We start from the raw sequence: 22,198 nt of genomic DNA, 5'->3' as shown, positions 1-22,198 counted from the left end.
TTGGTGTGGGGGAATATTTACTTGGCACACTTTGGGCCCCTTAGTACCAATTGCGCATTGTTTAAACACCACGGCCTACTGAGTATTTGCTGCTATTTCCATCCCTTTATGACTACAGTGTACTCATCTTTTAATGGCAACTTCCAGCAGGATAATGCACCATGTCACAAAGCTCAAATCATCTCAAACTGGTTTCTGAAACAAGACAATGAGGTCACTGTACTCCAATGGCCTCCAGAGTCACCAGATCTCAATCCAATAGAGCACCTTTGGGATGTGATGGAAAGGGAGATTCACATCATGGATGCAGCAACTGTGTGATGCTATGTCAATATGGACCAAAATCTCTCAGGAATGTTTCCAACACCTTGTTGAATCTATGCAGTGAAGAATTAAAAACAGTTCTGAGGGGAAAAGGGGGTCCAACCCGGTCCTAGCAAGGTGTACCTAATAAAGTAGCTGTAAATCAACCACAATGCTTTGAAAAGCTTACAATCTGCTAAAATATAAAAAGGAGTGGTCTAGAAGGTGGACTGGCCCCAGGCACCCCCATTCCTGGTTGACTGATGGTTCGAATTCTGGAGTGTTCCACATATGAACGTGCCCTGACTGAACGCACACGTATGTATAATATATGCTCTTTTGCATAGAGATATGTCACTGTATGTATAGGATATAAGTGTGTTATCATGGAAATGTATTATTTCCATGCTCTTCCATTGTATTTAGGTAAATATTGCATAGAGTTGTATTCCATCATCACTTGCTGTCCTGAAAAAGCAAGGAAATTCCTACGAAATGTGTAGAGAAACATCAAATGCATTTTAGAATCGAAGAGTAATCATTTCGGTTGAGCCCTTATTAAATGGATGTATTTTCTATTATAGGAGGTTTTTTTATGTATCACTATGTACAGGTATACTTCAGAGGGTAGCAACTTATGCAGATTAGGTTTTTCTGCTCAAAACGGAGTGATGTCTAAATTTTAACCTTTGTATAAAATAAAGATTGTGGTGTGTATATTCCCCGACAAATGTTATGAAAATGTAAAATAAGATGCGCTGTTTTTGACTGAGATATTATCCTAAAAATGATTAGGCAACAGATGCAATAAACCATGTGCAATAAGCAAAATCAAACAGTAGTGAATGGTCAAATGGCAAAGTGTCGCTAGATAAGTGAAACTCTTGTTGCCTAGAACGGTATAAGTGAATTACACCAAAAATAATTTTTTGGATAAGTAGCCACGATTTATTCACAAAAAATGACAAATAATAAATGGTGCAAAAAGTTCATAAATAGTCCAGTGTTCCACAATCCAATGTGTTTAGTGAAAATATGATGCTCCAAATTTCCCACATACAAATACAACAAACTGTTTGTAGTGCAGCTAAAATAAGCCACAATGGAAAGTGTCACCGCTGTGTTTAATATGTGGAAACTGGCTGCTTACCGAAGCGACTGAACCGACCTAGAGATCATATGCATGTGAGTGGACGCGCCTCTGAAGATAAGTGGTCTTTTTGCTTATCTAGTGACACTTTGCCATTTACCATTGTTTGATTTTTCTTATCACACATTGATTATTGCATCTGTTACCTAATCATTTTTAGGATAACATCTCAGTCAAAAACAGCGCATCTTGTTTATTTTACGTCTTTTTCTTCTAACTATCCACTTGCCGACCAGCCGCCACAGTTGTACTGCGGCAGAATGGCACGGCTGGGCGAAACTATGTTATGTTACGTCACTTCGCCCTGGGGCCACTAGGGGCGCCCGCTGCTCACCCCCAGAGCCAATGTGAGTGCCCGGAGGTCACGATCACTGCCGGGCTCACTCGATCGCTGCTGACACACGGAAAACCAGAAAACATAGTTTCCGGGTTCTCTGAGGGGAGAAGAGTCAGATTGTCTGTTCATACAGCGTATGAACAGCGATCTGAACAGAGTATGTTCATACTGTCATCTCCCCTACACAGTCCCCTCCCCCCTTCAGTTAGAACACACACTAGGGAACACCATTAACCCCTTGATCGCCCCCTAGCATCAACCCCTTCCCTGCCATTGACATTTTTACAGTAATCAATGCATTTTTATAGCACTGATCGCCGGATAAATGCCAATGGTCCCAAAAATGTGTCAAAATTGTCTGATATGTCCGTCATATGGGGATATTTATTTAGAACAGCCTTTCCCAAGCTTTTTTACCCAGGGGAACCCTTAAAAGTGATTTTCATGTTTCAGGGAACTACTGATAAAATTAAGGCGAGAGAAAAAAATGAAAGAAAAAAAAATAAATAAATGGAAGGAGGAGGGCGCACTAGCCTTGTGCATTATCCTTAAACGTCTTTTTTATTAAAAAAGGGCCACTGCCATAGCCGGCAGTGGCCCTTGATATCTCCTTTGTTACCATCTGGAGTCTGTCAGTCAACTAATTGCCGTCATCTGGAGATTGTTTGTAGTGTGCATCTTTTCCCACATGTTTGTGAGTCGTATTTTTATCTCATTTTTAATAAAAAAGACGTTTAAGCATAATGCACAAGGCTAGTGCGCCCTGTTTTCTTCTTTTCTCTCTGACTACTAGGATCTCCCCATCCTTGAGGGCAGCAAGGCCTAAGGCATTTTCCAGCATGAACTTTAGGCCACCTGGTAACTCACTTGTGCGCAGGAGTGTTTGTTTTTCTGTTTTTCTAAAATTAAGGCGATCAGTGGACAAAAATTATTCTTACACTGGTGGTCAGTAGTAAGAATGTACCCCCTTTTTACAGGTAAAAAGATAATTTGGTGTCATGCAGCTGGCTCTGCTAAGTGACACTGAACCTGGAACTAGGAAGGCACCATCAGATTGTAGGTCAGTCAGCCAAAGCTCAAAAAACCCCTAGCAACCTCAAGGAACCCGGGTTGACAAGGGCTGTTCAAGAAGGTGGACATAGTTATGAATAGCCTAAGCGCAAGGGGGACGGGGGTTTGGGTGGTCCTTTTTTCCAACTTAGGGATTCTGCCTTTTGATTATTTTTTTCCTGACATGTTGGTGTTATATCTTTCACTTGGATGTTATAAGTTGCACTGGATAAAACAAAAACAAAAAAAAGTGTGTCTTCATTTCAGGCTGCAAAGCAACAAAATGTGATTTTTTTTAAAAAAAGGGGAGGGGATTCTTTTCTATACCCACTGTATATTAAAAAAATAAAATAATGTGTCAGGAACAGCTGGACAACATGAACCAGAATTCCCTTGAAGACCAAAAACGATTAGAAAAAAAAAAAAAAAAAAACAGATTTCAGCTATGATCTCTTTTTGTCTGCAGGGTGTATACATGGAAGGATGTGTCTAGAAAACATGGCCACTGCCATCAGATGAGTGCACAACAGATACACTTTTGGGGTGTATCAGTTTGCTGAAACCTGTTTTCCTTGGACATCTTAAAATGGCATTTTCAGGAAGATGGAATAGTTCCAACATAAGAGAAGTCTTACAGCTGAAAATGAGAAGAAGAGGCAGTAAAAAGGATAAAAATGATGCACCAAGACATCTGTCCTGTGGTACTGTACCTGGCATTGCTTGGGTGATAGTGAGTGGCATGGAAATGTTTTAGTTGCTCCCATGTGAGATCTGGAATGACTAGCGGATCTCCTCCAGACACAAAGGAGTACGTACCACCAGGAAGAAGTTTGTTCTGTACTTGCTGCGAAAACAGTCTTTGTGTATCTGACTAAAGGAAAATGTATGAGAAAAACAACATCAACAACAGTTACAATTAACAGAGAATCACAAGGTGCTCATCGAAAAAACGCAAAACATACAAGCAAAGATGCAGGTCAAACACACAACTAAAAAGGTACAGATGACAATGGGACTGTGATGCTGAAAGCCATAGTAGAGGGACCAATAAGAAGGAATTACTACATCAGTTGTGTCAGAACTGGTATCTACTCTTTGTGAAATCTTTCCAAACCTAATAGGACACCATTGGTGGCATGGCACATTTTGGCCACTGATAAAGTAGGCATTCATTGTTGGGAACACTTTGGCTATTATTAGGATATTTAACTGTGAAGGTGACAGTATAAGGACTAAGTGTTCAGGCAGTTAAAACTCCATGCACCCGGGAGCCAGGTCCAGCCCTGATGTCAGCAATCTTTCAAAATTTCTGACATGCTGAAATGCAGGGCGGCTACACTGTATAGAACAATACTCTTGTTAAGGGCTGTATGTATTTAGGGAAGATTGCCCAATGCATAAATAATCCAGTAAGGTTGCTGGATGGCGCACCTATGCCTTCTGGGTGCCGGAAAACACTGGGATTTGATGCAGAGGGGCTAAACCACCTGTGTGCATGAGGCCCAAGAGTACTTAAGTGTTAGGTCAGTAGTTCTCAATACCTGTCCTCAGGATCCACTAACAGGCCAGATTTTATGTATTACTTTGGGGAGATGCAGACTAGAATACTGCAATCACTGAGCAGCAAAACATATCACCTGTGATGTATTTCAGTTATCCTGCAAACCTGGCCTGTTAGTGGGTCCTGAAGACAGGGGTTGAGAACCACTGTATTAGGGTCAGTTTCTCAATCCAAAGCCTTACAAGCACATCATAATATAACATGAAATGTGTATTTATAATTCTGGAACAAGGGACATGTGAAGAGCTCCACTGCAGGGCTAAAAAGGTCAGCATTTAACACTGAGGGGCTCAGTACATTGGGGGGGGGAGATGCAGCTATAAAAAGGCAGTGTCACTAAAATTGAAGTTTTCCTTTAAAAAGGTTTAACCCTTTCACTGCCAGGTCCATGGAAACATTTGTGTGGCTGGGTTGCTGCCCAATTGCTTCCTTCGATACCGGCGGCTTCGCCATGTATTCCAAGCTCCACTTGTCCATCTGCGGGCCCAGGACTGACATGACAAGTGCCGGTGAGGGAGAAGTCACTTCTAGGTCACCCGTCACTTTCCCCCGGCTAGCTTTTTTTTCAAAGCTTAAAGTGGTTGTAAAATCATAAATCCTTAAATCTCCTCTGTTACAGAAAGATATACTGTACAGTATCTGCGTTTTTAAAAATTATGCAGCAAAATACCTTATTTCAGTGCCACCGAGCGCTCTGGTGACCTCTCAGCAGTCTCCTTCTCCAATTTGAGCACTACAGTGGGAGGGGCTGAGATACCCTATAGATGTCAATTGGGAGGAGTGTGGTGGGTGGTCACGTGAGCGCATAGGGGCACTCTTAAAAATTATACAGAGAAATAATTATTTCAAAACACAGGTACTGCACAGTATAGCTTTCTGCAACAGAGCTGATTCCAGGATTTGGGATTAGTGATTTTACAGCAATAGCAGCAGGAGGGGAGAGGCAGGAAGAGGTGTCTCACACAGACTCCTGAGACTGACAGGCAGGGAGGGAGGGAAGGGGAGAGAAAGACTGCGGGCTGATGGAGCCACGTAAACTGTCACCAGTGTCATGGATCAGCAGCCATGATTACTGTGGTCCGCACACTAAGGGGGACACAGGAACAGGCAGGATCAACCAGGTATTTTACAGCATACAGTGAGGGGAAAAAAAGTATTTGATCCCCTGCTGATTTTGTACGTTTGCCCGCTGACAAAGAAATGATCAGTCTATAATTTTAATGGTAGGTTTATTTTAACAGCGAGAGACGGAACAAAAAAAACGCATTTCAAAAAAGTTAAACTGATTTGAATTTTAATGAGTGAAATAAGTATTTGATCCCCTATCAATCAGCAAGATTTCTGGCTCCCAGGTGTCTTCTATACAGGTAACGAGCTGAGATTAGGAGCACTCTCTTAGTGCTAGTTCACACCAGATGCAGTTCTGTGCGCTTTCTGCACTAAAAATGCATGCACAGTGTTTTCCATGTTTTCCAATGGCTCTTGTTCACACCAATGTAGTCGGTTTCCGGTGCGGAAACTGACTGGAACTGACTGCATTGGTGTGAACTAGAGCCATTGGAATACATGGAAAACACTGTGCATGCATTTTTAGTGCAGAAAAAAAGTGCACGGAACTGCATCTGGTGTGAACTGGCCCTTAAAGTGAGTGCTCCTAATCTCAGGTTTGTTACCTGTATAAAAGACACCTGTCCACAGAAGCAATCAGATTCTGATCTCCCCACCATGGGGTAAGAAAAGAGCTGTCGAAGGATGTCACGGACAAGTTTGTAGACCTACACAAGGCTAGAATGAGCTACAAGACAATCGCCAAGCAGTCCAGTGAGAGGGTGACAACAGTTGGTGCGATTTTTCACAAATGGAAGAAACACAAAATAAACGGTCAGTCTCCCTCGGTCTGGGGCTCCATGCAAGATCTCACCTCGTGGAGTTTCAAAGATCACGAGAACGGTGAGGAATCAGCCTAGAACTACACGGGATAATCTGGTCAATGATCTCAAGGCAGCTAGGACCATAGTCACCAAGAAAACAATTGGTAACACTACACTGCGAAGCACTAAAATCCTGCAGCACCCGCAAGGTCCCCCTGCTCAAGAAAGCACATGTAAAATCCCATCTGAAGTTTGCTAATGAACATCTGAATGATTCTGGAGAACTGGGTGACTAAGGGGACAGGACAACATCACCGCATCAAAAGGGACGATGGACGGGGCCCATGTACCATCAAAATCTTGGTTGAGAACCTCCTTCCCTCAGCTAGGGCATTGAAAATTGGTCGTGGATGTGTAATCCAGCATGACAATGACCCAAAACACATGACAAAGGCAACAAAGAAAAGGCTCAAGAAGAAGCACATTAAGGTCCTGGAGTGGTCTAGCTGGTCTCCAGACTTTAATCCCATAGAAAATATATGTGGAGGAAGATGAAGGTTTGAGTTAAATGTCAGCCTGGAAACCATAATGACTTGGAGAGGATCTGCAAAGAGGAGTGGGACAAAATCCCTCTTAAGAGGTGTGCAAACCTGGTGGCCACCTACAAGAAACGTCTGACATCTGTGATTGCCAACAAGGGTTTTGCCACAAAGTACTAAGTCATGTTTTGCGAAGGGGTCAAATACTTATTTCACTCATTAAAATGCAAATCAATTTATAACTTTTTTTTTTAAATGCGTTTCTGGCTTTTGTTGTTGTTATTCTGTCTCTCACTGTTAAAATAAACCTTCCATTAAAATTACAGACTGATCATTTCTTTGGGCAAACATACAAAATCAGCAGGGGATCAAATACACTCTCCCCCCCCCCCTCACTGTAGAGAGGGACAAATGACCCCACACAAGCACTATGCTGTATATCCTGCTTTAACCACTTCAATACTGGGCTCTTTTACCCCCTTCCTACCCAGATCAATTTTCAGCGCTATTGAACTTTAAAGTAAAACTATGGGCAAGAACTTTTATTTTTATTTTGAAAAGAGAGGAAAAGCTCTGAAAATTAAAAAGGATTTTTTTGGGGACCCCCAGATCACCAGAACTAGTGTCCCCATTGGAAGATTTCCCATCTATTACTTTTCTGGGGACAACCCAAAATTTGGGGTTTTCTTTTTACTTTCACTGATAATGGTAAACAGGACAAAGAGGGTGAATCTCCTTAAGGTGCACAGACAAAAGTAACAAATTTACAGGGACTCTAATCCCTCTCCACTCTATCCAAAACTAAAAAAAAAAAAAAAAAAAAAAAAAAAAAGGGTTTTGCCTTTAGTTATACTTTAAGTCACAACTTCGAGGTCATGCAACACTGTACCCAAACGAAAATGTTTATACTTTTGTTCACACGTATAGAGCTTTCTTTTGGTATTTGATCACAACTGTTTTTTTATTTTTTGCCAAAATGGGAACAAAAAAAAAAAAAAAAAAACAAAAAAAAAAAAACCAAGCCCCCAATGTACTCTGCTACATTTCTTTGGTGAAAATTACCCAAATCAATGTATATTCTTTAATCTGTAGGAAAGTTATAGGGTCCACAAACTATGGTAAATATCTAAAAATTGATCAATCCTGATGTACTGAAGGCCGACCTCACTTCTTGAAGCCCTAAAATATCTGCACAGTAGAAATACCCCCCAAATAACTCTTTTGGAAAGTAGACAGTCCAAGATATTTAGTAGGATGCATGGGTTTTTTTTAATTTTTTTAGGAAAGTTTTCACTTTTATTTATTTATTTTTATTTATTTATTTTTTACACACATACTGACCAGAGCAATATAATACCATAGTAACATTGTACTTTTTATTACACATTATGTTTGCTTATAGCAGTGCATTACATTGCTAAATCAAACATTTTACTGAATAAAATTGGCTAATTACAGCTAGCAACAGTTGTACACATTGGATGGCATGAAAGAAAGCCATCCATTGTGTACAACTGTCATGTGACCCACTGTGATTCATCAAGGCAGTCACATGGTACTGGCAGCGAGCCAGTATTCTGATTGGTCATCGACTGTGTCCCCTGGACACGGCCAATGACAGATCACACCACTGCACGGCCCCACGACCGGTGCTTCCTGGTACAACATCACATGATGTCCTCTCAGGATAACAAAACCACGGCCCAGCTGTCATTTGTCTATAGGCCGTGAGTTAAGTGGCTAAAGAAACAGGATAATTTAAAAAATAAAAAAATAATGCAATTAGGGTTAGAACCACTTTAATTGAACAAGCTGAAGTTAGAAGCGGATTGACTACCATGCAGAGCTGCACAAGATTTTGCACTCTCCAGTTTTAGTAAATCAACTCCTAAGTGTCATTTCTGTCTGCTGCTTCATTCCTCTATGAGCACGAGTCACTTCTGACAATTTTTCCTGACACCAGGAGAAAAATGATGATGGGAGAGGGAACTCCAGCAGCTTGACAGCCTCAGCTCTGTGTCCTGTGTGAAGGGTGTGTGTCCCTCCATTCCAATGAGCTCTCAGAGCTCTCCTTACTGAGTTTTGCAGAGTGTAACTTCAGCTCTCCACCCCGTTTAATTCTGAACTCTCAGACAATCAGTCAAGCTTAAATTCAGCACTTTCAATGGATGTAGACCTGCAGATAAACAGGTACAACTTATGTAGGAGGATTTGTTTAATCTCTGTGTATCACCTGAAGCCAGTTACTTCAATGGGTATATGTAAGGGTTTACAACAGCTTTAAAAGTTACACTTTTGGTACAAACATTATAGAACATGATAAGATCACTTACAAAAACCCCCTTCATCTCATTAAAGACAACGCCTTTGAACACTATGGGAGTTTTGGAATCGGTGGGGTCTTCATGCTCTAATCTCCATCCTTCTTGCCTGAAAGAAAAAAAAAAAAGAATATATATATTTTTTTATATTACACACACACACACACACACACACACACACACACACACTTGTATGCAAAAGTTTAGGAACCCCTGACAATTTCCATGATTGCCATTTATAAATATTTGGGTGTTTGGATCAGCAATTTTATTTTGATCTATCAAATAACTGAAGGACACAGTAATATTTCAGTAGTGAAATTAGGTTTATTGGATTAACAGAAAATGTGCACTATGCATCAAAATAAAATTAGACAGGTGCATAAATTTAGGCACCCCAACAGAAGAATCACATCAATATTTAGTAGAGCCTCCTTTAGCAGAAATAACAGCATCTAGACGCTTCCTATAGCCTGTAATGAGTGTCTGGATTCTGGATGAATGTATTTTGGACCATTCCTCCTTACAAAACATCTCCAGTTCAGTTAGGTTTGATGGTTGCCGAGCATGGACAGCCCGCTTCAAGTCACCCCCCAGATGTTCAATGATATTCAGGTCTGGGGACTGGGATGGCCATTCCAGAACATTGTACTTGTTCCTATGTATAAATGCCCGAGTAGATTTTGAGCAGTGTTTTGGGTCATTGTCTTGTTGAAATATCCAGCCCTGGCATAACTTCAACTTTGTGACTGACTCCTCAACATTATTCTCAAGAATCTGCTGATATTGAGTGGAATCCATGTGACCCTCAACTTTAACCAGATTCCTAGTACTGTCACTGGCCACACAGCCCCACAGCATGATTGAACCTCCACCAAATTTTACTGTGGGTAGCAAGTGTTTTTATTGTAATGTATTCTTTTGCCGCCATGCATAACGCCCCTTGTTATGACCAAATAACTCAATCTTTGTTTCATCACACCACAGCACCTTATTCCAAAATGAAGCTGGCTTGTCCAAATGTGCGTTTGCATACCTCAAGTGACTCCGTTTGTGGTGTGTGTGCAGAAAAGGCTTCTTTCTCATCACTCTCCCATACAGCTTCTCCCTGTGCAAAGTGCGCTGAATTGTTGAAGGATGCACAGTAACACCATCTGCAGCAAGTTGATGTTGTAGGTCTTTGGAGGTGGTCCATGGGCTGTTTTTGACTGTTCTCACCATCCTTCACCTTTGCCTCTCCAATATTTTATGTGGCCTGCCACTTTGGCCTTAACAAGAACTGTGCCTGTGGTCTTCCATATCCTCACTATGTATTTCACAGTGGACACTGACAGCTTATATCTCTGCGATTACTTTTTGTAGCCTTCCCCTAAACCATAATGTAGAACAATCTTTGTTTTCAGGTCATTTGAGAGTTGTTTTGAGGCCCCCATGTTGCCACTTTTCAGAGGAAAGTCAAAGAGAACAACAACTTGCAGTTGGCCACTTTAAATACTTTTTCTCATGATTGGATGCACCCGTCTATGAAGTTCAAGGCTTAATGAGCTCACCAAACCAATTGTGTGTTCCAATTAATCAGTGCTAAGTAGTTACAGGTATTCAAATCAACCAAATGACAAGGGTGCCCAAATTTATGCACCTGTCTAATTTCGTTCTGATGCATATTGCGCATTTTCTGTTAATCCAATAAACCTCATTTCACTACTGAAATATTACCGTGTCCTTCAGTTATATGATAGATCAAAATGAAATTGCTGATCCAAACACCCAAATATTTATAAATGACAATCATGGAAATTGTCAGGGGTTCCTAAACTTTTGCATACAACTGTACATACACACACACACACACACACACACACACACTGAGCAATGGTCATCATTTACATTTATAGATGAAGACTATAGGATTACTTTGCTATGCAAACACATTATTACCAAAAGTCCAGTTCTCTAAGGAATGGAAAAAACACTGCATCCAAATAGACAGACATGAGATTCTGGAAATCCTTGTGGTTTTGAGAAGAAACTGGGTACATGGTGTAATCACTTGCTGAAAAACAAAATTGGAAATCAATAGAATGATTAGAACCACTCTGTGCTGACCTGTGCTTGCTCTATGACAGGGATATGCAATTATCAGACCTCCAGCTGTTGCAAAACTACAAGTCCCATCATGCCTCTGCCTCTCATGCTTGTGGCTGTCAGGGTCTTGCTATGCCTCATGGGAATTGTAGTTCTGCAACAGCTGGAGGTCCGCTAATTGCATATCCCTGCTCTATGAGATTTATTTTGGCAAGGTTAGTCTCACTTGCTGAGAAATCACGGCTACCAATTTCTAAGGTCATTAAACTTCCAGGGGGTGCTCCGGATGCTCTCTCCCGGTCACAGCCACCCTTTAGTTTTTGTGTTTACAGAGGAGTGTGTGGACCAATCAATGTAACTGTGAAAGGATCCCAGGAAGATTGGCAGTAAATATCCAAACTAATAATTCCTTAACCACTTCAATACAGGGCATATTCACCCCCTTCCTGCCCAGGCCAATTTTCAGTGTTTTAACATTTTGAATGACAATGGCGCAGTCATGCAACACTGTTCCCCACAAACAGAGCTTTCTTTTGGTGGTATTTGATCGCCTCTACGTTTTTTATTTCTTGCGCTATAAACAAAAAAAAGAGCGACAACTTTGAAGAAAAAAAAAAAAAAAAAAATACACTACACACACAATAATTTTAACTATAATAAATATCCCAATTTTTTTTTTTTTTTTTTTTTTAAAAAGCAAATTTTTTCCACAGTCTAGGCCGATATGCATTCTTCTACATTTTTTTTTTTTTTTTTTTACCAAAAATAAGTAGGGGATAGATTTACGGCATTTTTATTAATTTTTTTTTTTTTTTTATCATGACTGTGGCGGATACTTTTGACACTATTTTGGGACCAGTGACACTTATACAGCAATCAGTGCTATAAATATGCACTGCTTAATGTATAGATGTCACTGGCAGGGAAGGAGTTAACATTAGGGGCGATCAAGGGGTTAAACGTGTTACCTAGGGAGTGATTCTAACTGTGGGGGGAGGGGACTGACGAGGGGAAGAAACCGATCAGTGTTCCTATATACTAGGAACACACGATCTGTCTCCTCTCCCCTGACAGGACGCACAGTTTACACGCACAGATCCACGTTCCTGCTCTCTCTCACCAGCAATCGGGGGTGCCCGGCGGACATTGCGGCCGTCGGTCACGCGCATCGGCTCCCAAGTGACGCGGCCGGCGCGCGCTCCCTATACCACCGGGACGGGGGATTGATTCGCTACCCTGAAGAAGTTCACAAACCCAGTGAACGAAACGGTTCGGTTTAATAGCCACAGAACACCCCCAGACTTCTGCCACATACCCCTCTGGTACCACCCATGGCACCCCTTTTATCATTTTTGGAATGCAGCGTAGATCCCTGAAGGATTTCTCAGACCGAACTCAACACTAGCTGTATATTTGCTGCTCTAATCCTATGTAAACAACTTGTACTCATGCTAAATCCCCCCCCCCCCTCAGATTTAGTGGGGATCGGAGCTGATCCCAATTTAGCAGACATTCCGATGATAGCCTCCAACTCTGTGAGGCTCACCAAGCTAAAGAGGATCACTAGGAGCCGATTTCCAATTTCGTGGACATTTCGACGGTAGCCTCGAGGCTACCCATGCTGATCACAAGGAACCTGTGACTAAGCTGCAAAACACGGACAACCGGAGATAGCCTTACAATTGATACCCTTCAATCTTATTCAGCAATAGAGCCGACTCCTCTCGGATCAACTTACCGTATGTAATTCACATGCATTTACATTTGAAAAATTGCTGCTTTGAAGTCATTGGTTGGAGTATCATTTCATTGAGGTTGGACTACTAGCTACTCTGTGATACTTGTTACAAGTTGGACAACATACATCTGCAATATATATGGCCATTCCAGCGGTTTGGGACTTGCCTTTTTTGATCCACTGACATTTTCATAGGTGGCCTTTTACAAGTGGACTTTTCACAACACAAACCTCACTAGACAGCTCAGTAGATCTTGAAAAATGAGCCATAAGAGGTAGGTAGCGTGTATGTTTTAGCCATTACTTGGCAAACATCACTACAAAATACCAGCCCCTGCTCTCCTTCTTGATCCCTTGCACGCATGTCTGGGTTCAATTTTTGCATAGTTGCTGTGACTTATGTCTTTATTTGATTAATGTACCAGGTATCACCATTTGGAGGCCCTTGGGTTTTGAGAAAACGATGTCTGTATTATCTTATTACCAGTTAAAACCTCTAGAAGACATTTTGTGAAATCTTTTTCCCTCGATTCTGCCAATGGAACCCCCTTCTAGTATCTAGACTGCCATGACACTTGAGGCAATTTAAATGGATTGTGTGAATTGCTGTCTTGTGGGTGTGCACACCTGTGGTTTTTTTGTTCTTAAAGTTGTAGAATTGTATATATCTTCTGCCCATTATCTCTATGCAATTCTAAATATTAAGTTTAAGCATTAAAGGAATTTCACACATAAGGGATAGGGCGGACATCACCTGTCTATATCTGAACTTTATGGCCCTGTACCCTTGCTCCATTGTTTTCTATTAGTTTAAGTTCAAGACAAAAGGAAAAGGAAAAGGCGCCACCCACACAGGGCGAGTCGGTATCCCTATATTGCTAATGTACTGAATACTGATGTTATTCAATACACTGGTGTTTTGACTTGATCTGACCAACCCCCTTGTTTTTCTATACCGCCGGGAAGCCAAGGACGTCACAGAGTGACAGAGTGTTCTTGCGGATGTCATATGACAATGGGCGGTAGGGAAGTGGTTAAATAGCCTTTCACATTATCATTTAAACGGTTTGTAGCGTTCCATAATTACCTGTGAAGGCATTCATAAATGTGGCCAGGGACCGATTTTGCATCTTGAAGAACGGGTCACGACATGGATATTTCTCAGAGCCGGCCAGAACAGTGTGTTCCAGGATATGCGGGACACCGGTGCTGTCCATAGGTGTTGTCCGAAACTGCACACTGAATAAGTGACACAAGACTTGTGTTGGTTCAGGAAAGGGTTTCAAAGTTCAACATAAAGTCTTTGAATGGTTTGGTTTTTATGTTCATACTGGAAACAGACACATTTTTTCCAAATAGCAGTATCCTTTACTGGAGCTGCATAGGTGTCAAACACAAGGCCCACGAGCCTAATCTGGCCCACCAGGCCATTTTATGTGGCCCTCACACCTTTCCTGCAGCCCCAGAGAGGCTGGTCTCTGCCGCCCCCCTGAGTTTAGCCCTCCTCTGGTCCTCCACCAGACTCTGCAGTTTCTGCTTCCCAGCTCAGCCACCAGCTTCTTCCCAGCAGCAGCACAAGGCAAGGGGGTTGCACTGTGATGTAAGGGGATGTGGAGTGCTCTGGACATCTGCTTATAATTATGAGAATAATACAATTCTATGCCAGTTAAAAAAAGGAGGGTTGCACACTGCTGGCATTATGCACAAGAAAAACTTTATTGGAGATTGCTCAGACAGAACACCATGGAAGAACCATATTTGACATGCTCCCAGCAGTTTGGGGAAGAATAATCCAGCAGTAGATGTGTACAACTCAGCAAAGAGATGGTCGCTTCTACACAAGGGTCCATCCCTGCAGAATGCTGGCAGATAAACCTTTCTACTGAGACTGTAACTACTATCTAATGCCCTGTACACACGATCGGACATTGATCGGACATTCCGGCCACAAAATTTTGGATTTTGGGCCAAACTTGTCTTGCATACACACGGTTGCACAAAGTTGTCGCAAAATCCGATCGTTCTGAACGCGGTTACGTAAAACACGTACGTCAGGACTATAAACGGGGCAGTAGCCAATAGCTTTCGTCTCCTAATTTATTCTGAGCATGCGTGGCACTTTGTGCGTCAGATTTGTGTACACACGATCAGAATTTAAACGATCGGATTTTGTTGTCGGAAAATTTTATATCCTGCTCTCAAACTTTGCGTGTCGGAGATTCCGATGGAAAAAGTCCAATGGAGCCCACACACAATCAGAATTTCCGACAACACAATCCGATCGCACTTTTTCCGTCTGAAAATCCGACCGTGTGTACAGGGCATAACAGTTACACATTTTGCGCACATGGAATGTATTTAGCGTCCATGAAGACAGGTGACATCACCCCTACTGCGTGCAGGCTGCCTTTATTTCAGCACCTGAGCTGCATGCGAGAAGCATATATCACATTACATTTTTTAATTAATATCATGAATTTAAGGGACTAATAATTTATTGTCGGCTATTATCAGCACCTTTAGCACAAGAAAAGCTCAAGAAAAACACATTCCTTAAAATTCTATGTATGTCTTCACAATGGTCCATTGCGCTTACGTTGTGATGTTAAAAATTTTGCTTGCTGCATTTTTGGTCAGTTATAAAAAGCAAAAACATAAAAAAAAAAAAAAAAACCACACACCCTCCCTGCTGAAATGCTCTGAAAATGCAGCAAAACCACATCAATAAAACGCATCTTTGTTACATTTTTGATGCAGATTTTGAGTGACATGACCAATGAAAACACACCATAAGAACAGTAAAATCACAGCAAAATCACATGCTTTTTGGCGCCATTATCGGCACAATGCCAATGACACCATTTTTGGCCAAGGAAATTTTGGTGCATCTCTATATTCAATCTGTCAAGGAAAGTCCGAATCCAATAGGCAGCTGTGAGAATTTTCTTAGTTCACTAGTTCAAATGCTCACTGGTGTAACTATTAGCCTCGGTTCACACTGGGGCGACTTGTCAGGCGACCTAGTCGCCTGACAAGTCGCCTCCCGTTCTGTGCTATGGAACCGTTCTAATCGGAGCGACGCAAGTCGCTCCGACTTAGAAAAAGGTTCCTGTATTACTTTGGGGGCGACTTGGGGCGACTTGCATAGACTTCTATGCAGAAGTCGTCTCGCAAGTCGCCCCGGCAGTCGTTTGCAGGTCGCCTCGCTGAGGCGACCTGCAAGTCGTGCCGCCCATGTGTGAACCGAGCCTAAGTAGTGAAAAGGCTGGTGTCTAATGAGCCTCTTCAAATCAGGAAAAAATGTGTCAAGGCTTCCTATCACCACTAATAAAAACCTCAACAGTGCAACACATCACCAGCAGGACCGTGCTAGGGATGTGTACGTTAAAGGCTGCATTCACACCTGAGCGTTTTCAAAGTCTTGCGTTTTTAATCGCGATTTTGTGCAGGTCACCAATGTAAAAAGGCAGAAAAACACCTGTAATCTGCTTCAAAGAAGCGCATGTTCTTTTTTAAGCTTAAGGCGTTTTGCTTCAGGTGACAAAATGCTCAGATGTGAACAGGTGCCATTAAAAAAAAGAATGGGATTTTGCTTGTTGGGTGTTTTTCAGGCATTTTACGAGTGTTTTATGAACTGAAAATGCTCAGGTGTGAATGCAGCCTTAAAGAGAAATATGGTCAAAGCTTTTTTGGTCATACTGCTCTTGTGGGTTACAGGAGTGCACCTACTTGTGCTCTCCTGTGACTCAAAATCAGCTGGCGGTGGGCTAAAGCCCGTTATCGGCAAACATCACAAAGCTACTCCAGACTCTGAAAAGATCTCAGCAATAATGTTGGGATCCACCCGGTTTCCTGATCGGTAGCTGGATCAGCCTCACGGCACACTGCTGAGAGCCTTACCAGCCGCTGTCACCCCCTCCACAGCCTGGTGCTTCAGTGAGTGCTGGAGGGGCAGAGCAGACAGCTGGTGACCTATAGCCACTGATCTCTGCTCAGAGTGGACTGAGAAATGAGTGATTAGCGGTCATGTGATCGCTCAGTTCTCTCAGGATTAGAGCCAGCTAGGGACAGCTGCAGCATCGGTGGGTGGGTATCAATGTTTTATTTTTTTTCAGAACATCACACTTCACCTTTTAAAGCAGAAAAAAAAAAAAAAAAAAAAAAAAAAAAAAAAACACACACCACTAGACAAGTGACTATGAAATTCTCAAAAATAAATAAATAAATAGCCTAGTCGAAGTATAGTTGAATACATTGAAGTCAAATTTTATATACTCCAAAATGTAAAGTATTACAGTATATGTCAGTGGTAGATAACTCTATTTGAAGTGATGTACCTGAACAGGTTGTCAGAATCCTCCCTGGCGAGGTGTAAATATTTTGCTCCTGTCCCTTCATGGCTGAGCTTTACAGCGGTTATATTAAAATCAGGAATGGGTGTGACCTGTAACATAATGACAAACTCTTATTAAAAGGTTTGCATAACAATTAATATAAAATAGTTGTAACCATAACCACAACAGTGTAAAAACACACACAATAAAAGCCTTTCATCCAAAGTGTGTTCAATACCTGACCTAGGTAGGTGTATACAGCTAGAACCACAGCATGGCAACTACAACAAAACCATTTAATTATAAGCAAATAGGGGCTCATGGGGAAAAAAAAAAAAAGAAAAAAAAGAAAAAAGTCAAAAGCACAATACTGAAAAAGACCACAGAACTGCTGGAGGTTGCAGGCTGATCTCAGGTAGGTACTGTGGTGTCTACGTGGAATGAGGAGAGCTAGGAAAGACAATGGGCCCCAAAGTGTTTAAAAGGTTTATTCCCCTTTAACCACTTCAATACCGGGCTCTTTCAACCCCTTCCTGGCCAGGCCAATTTTCAGCTTTCAGCGCTCTCACACTGACTGACAATTGTGCGGTCATGCAACACTGTACCCGAACAAATTTTTTTTTTTTTTTTCCCACACAAATAGAGCTTTCTTTTGGTGGTATTTAATCAACGCTGGGTTTTTATTTTTCGCAAAAAAAAAAAAAAAAAAAGAAAAAACAAAAAAAGACCGAAAAAAAAAAAAAAGTTTTAGTTTTCCGTAAATTTTGTAAATAAGTAATTATTCTCCTTCAATGATGTGCGCTGATGAGGAGGCACTAATATGCCGCACTGATCATCATTCCCCCGATTACCTGTACAGGTCTCCCCTGCGAGGAGATGCCGCTGATCAGCTCTCCTCACACTCTGTCAGTGTGAGACGAGGAGAGCCAATAAACGGTACTTCCGTGTTTACATGCGATCAGCTGTGATTGGACACAGCCGATCACATGGGTAAAGAGCCACGTCATCGGCTCTTTACCGAGATCAGGGTCGTGAGGTGTCCTAGGGACATGGCGTGAGCATTGCGTGTCCCCCGCAGGTGTGCGAGAGCGGTGACACTGGAGCAATGTCATCCCAGAATGAGAGGGGATCCCACTCACCGTCATTTTACTATACGGCGAATGGGAGGTGGTTAAAGAATGTTTAATCGCAAAGATATGACCTGCAACCAAAATGTAAACCAAGAATGGAAACTGCCACCATTTTATGTGCCTCAAGAGAAGTGAAATAAAATGTATGTAATAAATATGAACACGTAGTTATTCCTGGCCGATATGCTTGCAGACTTGATTATCAATTCAAGAATATACACTGATCAGTCATAGCATTATGACCACTGACAGGTAAAGTAAATAACATTGATTTTCTCATTACAATGGGACCTGAAAGTGGATGGGATAGATTAGGCAGCAAGTGAACATGTTGTCCTTGAAGTTGTTTTAAAAGTAGAACAAAAAAATGGGATAGTGTGAGGATTTGAGCGACTTTGCCAAATTGTAATGGCCAGACAAGTGGGTCAGAGCAACTCCAAATCTGTAGCTCTTGTGGGATGTTCCCAGTCTGCTTCTGTCAGGACCTACAAAAAAGTGGTCCAAGGAAGAAAACCCACGACAGGGTCATGGGCGGCCAAGGCTCATCGATGCACATGGGGAACAAAGGCTGGCCCCTGTAGTCGGATCCGATAGAAGAGCTACCATAGTTCCCTACCCCCTTACTTATATATGTCTTGGAGTTATTGCCACTCAACATATGCTGCTCATTACATTTCGTCTCCCTTTCCAACAACTATAGTTCTGGCCTTCCAGAGTACAATACTATGGACATTTTGAGCTGCAGAGTACCATATTCTTTGTATTATCCTTGTACAGCTAATAATCATACCATGGCCATGCGTGTATCAATTTGCAAAAAAATAAATAAATAAATAAAAAAGGGAAGAAGATTGAAGGTGGCATAACATATTCAATACTCATTAAACTTTCAAGCTGAACTCCAGGAAAAGCAAATATTGTCTAACTAAAAGTATCATCTGTAAGACTCCCAATTGAGTCTTGGTGTGCTTTGTGCATTTCCTCCAAATCTGTTCAGCAAATGCTTAAAAAGCATAAGTTCCCCTTTTACACAACAAATAATAAAATGCACATATTTTTTTTTGCAGAAAAAAAATAGGCATTTACTATTTTTGTTTTGAGAGCCTGTAAAGAATTGCATCAGCGATAAGCAGATCTCCTGCAGATCTGTCAGTGTATCTGTATGCTTTTATCTCATACAAGCAAACAGAGTATTGGTAACTGTAAGCGCAAACACACAAGTCCATATAGAACAGGAGATATAAAGGGCTGAGCAACTTAGTCCATAGGGGACAGGCTAGAAGTTCAAGGGTTAAGTGGTAACCGGTAATGTAATGGTTAAAGTAGGCTGGTAGGCTAGGCAGCTGCTGTCCTCAGAGAGCTGGCTCTGTGATGGATGAGAGAGGGGTAGAGAAGGAAGCGCCGCCTGAGTGTAGTATTAAGAAATAATGTTTAATGACACCAGGTAAAAACACACTTCCAGGATAAAAACATATAAAAGGCTCATCTGTATAGCTATGTGGTCCTCGGTGTTCCCTCTGATCCTGTGGTGGTGACGCTGTAGGGATGCTGGGCTGCAGAAGATTACCAGCCGGGAACTCCTTCTGTGGCCATCAGGAAGAGACTAGGGACCGGCATGGAGCGTGCGTGACGTCACAGGTCGTCCATCTGCTTCCGAGTTCGGTATCCAGGGGAGGGATCGTCCAGGGAGGAGCGCCTTATGCTTAGGGGCCCCGGCCCCTAGCTCCCGGCTGGTAATCCACCTTCTGCAGCTCAGCATCCCTGCAGCGTCACCACCACAGGATCAGAGGGAACACCAAGGACCACATACCTATACAGATGAGCCTTTTATATGTTTTTATCCTGGAAGTGTGTTTTTACCTGGTGTCATTAAACATCATTTGTTAATACTTCACTCAGGTGGCGCTTCCTTCTCTACCCCTCTATCTCGTACAAGCAAGCAAATACTCACTGACAGGAAGAATGAATGAACTACCACAGAGCTCAACAGAGCCATGGTAGTTCATTGAAAACGACAAGCCGACAGCTGCAGACTGTCAGGATTTGTAGGCGCCTTAGCAGTAAAGCGCTAATAGTTTTAGCAGTGTTTTACCACTGTTATAGCGGCGCTTTTCGGCTGCTAGCGGGGCGATTTTAACCACTGCTAGCGGCCGAAGGGTTAAAAGCCTCCAAAAAGCAGCGCTGCCCATTGATTTGAATGGTGGGGGCGGTTTAGGAGTGGTGTATACACCGCTCCCTCACCCTCCCAAAGACACTGCTTTTTCCCGTCCTGCAAGCGCACCACCCCAGTGTGAAAGCACTCGGGCTTTCACACAGGGGGTGGCTTGAGAGGTGCTTTTTTTTTAGCGCTAAAAACGCCTGAAGAGCACCCCAACATGCAAGGGGTCTTAGTGTGATAAAGCCCAGTCACTGTTGTTCTCTCTGCTTGTGCAGGATGACTGGTATTATCTTTGCCTCCCCCTGTAGATTTCTGCAGGCAAGCTGCAGTGGGTGGAGCTTGATGGGCCCTTTCCAAAGCTCAGCTCTCTGCACAGGCTATGTACAGCACAGTGATGCTGTCACAGGTACTTTTAAAAGCGAATATTTGGGTTCGCAAAGGCATTTTGGGCACACAAAGTGGATTTATATTATCTGTGGCTATTGAGGAATGCATTTAAATTAAAAATTTGTGCCCAAAGTTGAGACTTAAAGTATATTTATAGAGGGAGGGAGGCGAGGGGCTGGTGTCCGGAATGGCGCTGGGAGCAGTCGTGTAGTGTTTGAGCTCCTGCAGACCGGTGCCAAATCCTGCAATTTTCGGGTGCAGAGGCACATAAAAAAAAAAAAAAAATTAAAAAAAAAAAAAAAAAAAAAAAAAAAAAAAAAAAAAAAGACCCTCCTGTGCACCCCCAGCCTCTGCGGCACCCCTGGGGTATGCATAGGAGTAAATCCCAGCCAAAATTCCATAAAAAAAAGCCACGACAGTGAACATCTAGGGCAGGGCCACAGCCGCAGCCTCGCCTAAATCTCTTGCCCAGATGGAGAACCAGGCCGACGATCCACAGCTGCCAGCCACGGCACCCGATTTTAAAGCTGAGATGCAAGCCATAACTTCCCTGACAGACAAAGTGGACCACATACAGACACATTTGGAATTTATCAGGAAGGATTTTGATACCCTCCGTGGTCGCATGGACGAAGTGGAGCAGAGGGTCTCATAGAATGAAGACACGGTACGTGATCAGGGGGCTGATATACATACCTTGATAACTAAAGTTAAAGTACTGGAAGCCCGGGCCAAAGATGCCGAAAAATTGCAACAGAAGAAACAACTTGTGCATTTTGGGCCTTCCAGAAGGGACAGGGGGTAAAGACCCCACCGCATTTGCGGAATGTTTATTGCAATAGTTGCTTCCCTCAGCACGCTTTTCCCCCCATTCTTCACCGTGGAAAGAGCACATCGCACACCCTCCACCAGGGGCACACAAGGAGCACCGCCCTGCACCTTCATATTCAAGCTGCTCTATTTCTGTGATCGTGACACGGTGATAAAAGCAGCAAGATCCCCGGGTGAACTACGATTTGAAAAACGCCAAACTTCGGATCTTCCCAGATTATTCACTGGAAACTCAGAAGCAACGGAAATCCTATGACGCAGTGAGGGCCAGACTCAGAGCCAAGCATATCAAGTACAGCATGCTGTTCCCAGCCAGATTGCAAGTGGAGGACAGTGAATCAGTGCAATTCTTTACATCTCCTGAGGAAGCCTCCATGTGGATCAACATATTACCATGCTGATA

General features: G+C 42.4%; 1 protein-coding gene across 1 annotated transcript in view; it reads right to left on the bottom strand.

Annotated features, from left to right (window-relative positions):
• PITRM1 (pitrilysin metallopeptidase 1) overlaps positions 1-22,198 on the bottom strand; it is a 94,870-nt gene that overhangs the window by 46,450 nt on the left and 26,222 nt on the right. Inside the window, exons 3-7 of the mRNA XM_073629892.1 lie at positions 17,293-17,399; positions 14,043-14,194; positions 11,071-11,185; positions 9,145-9,241; positions 3,551-3,711 (exon numbers count right to left, since the gene is read on the bottom strand). Coding sequence (XP_073485993.1) covers positions 3,551-3,711; positions 9,145-9,241; positions 11,071-11,185; positions 14,043-14,194; positions 17,293-17,399 — 632 coding nt within the window. The remainder of the gene's footprint in view (positions 1-3,550; positions 3,712-9,144; positions 9,242-11,070; positions 11,186-14,042; positions 14,195-17,292; positions 17,400-22,198) is intronic.

The sequence above is a fragment of the Aquarana catesbeiana genome, linkage group LG05, assembly GCF_042186555.1.
Source record: "Aquarana catesbeiana isolate 2022-GZ linkage group LG05, ASM4218655v1, whole genome shotgun sequence".
NCBI lineage: Eukaryota > Metazoa > Chordata > Amphibia > Anura > Ranidae > Aquarana > Aquarana catesbeiana.
Note: the sequence above shows the minus strand (reverse complement) of the source record. Positions and strands in the feature narration are given on the sequence as shown.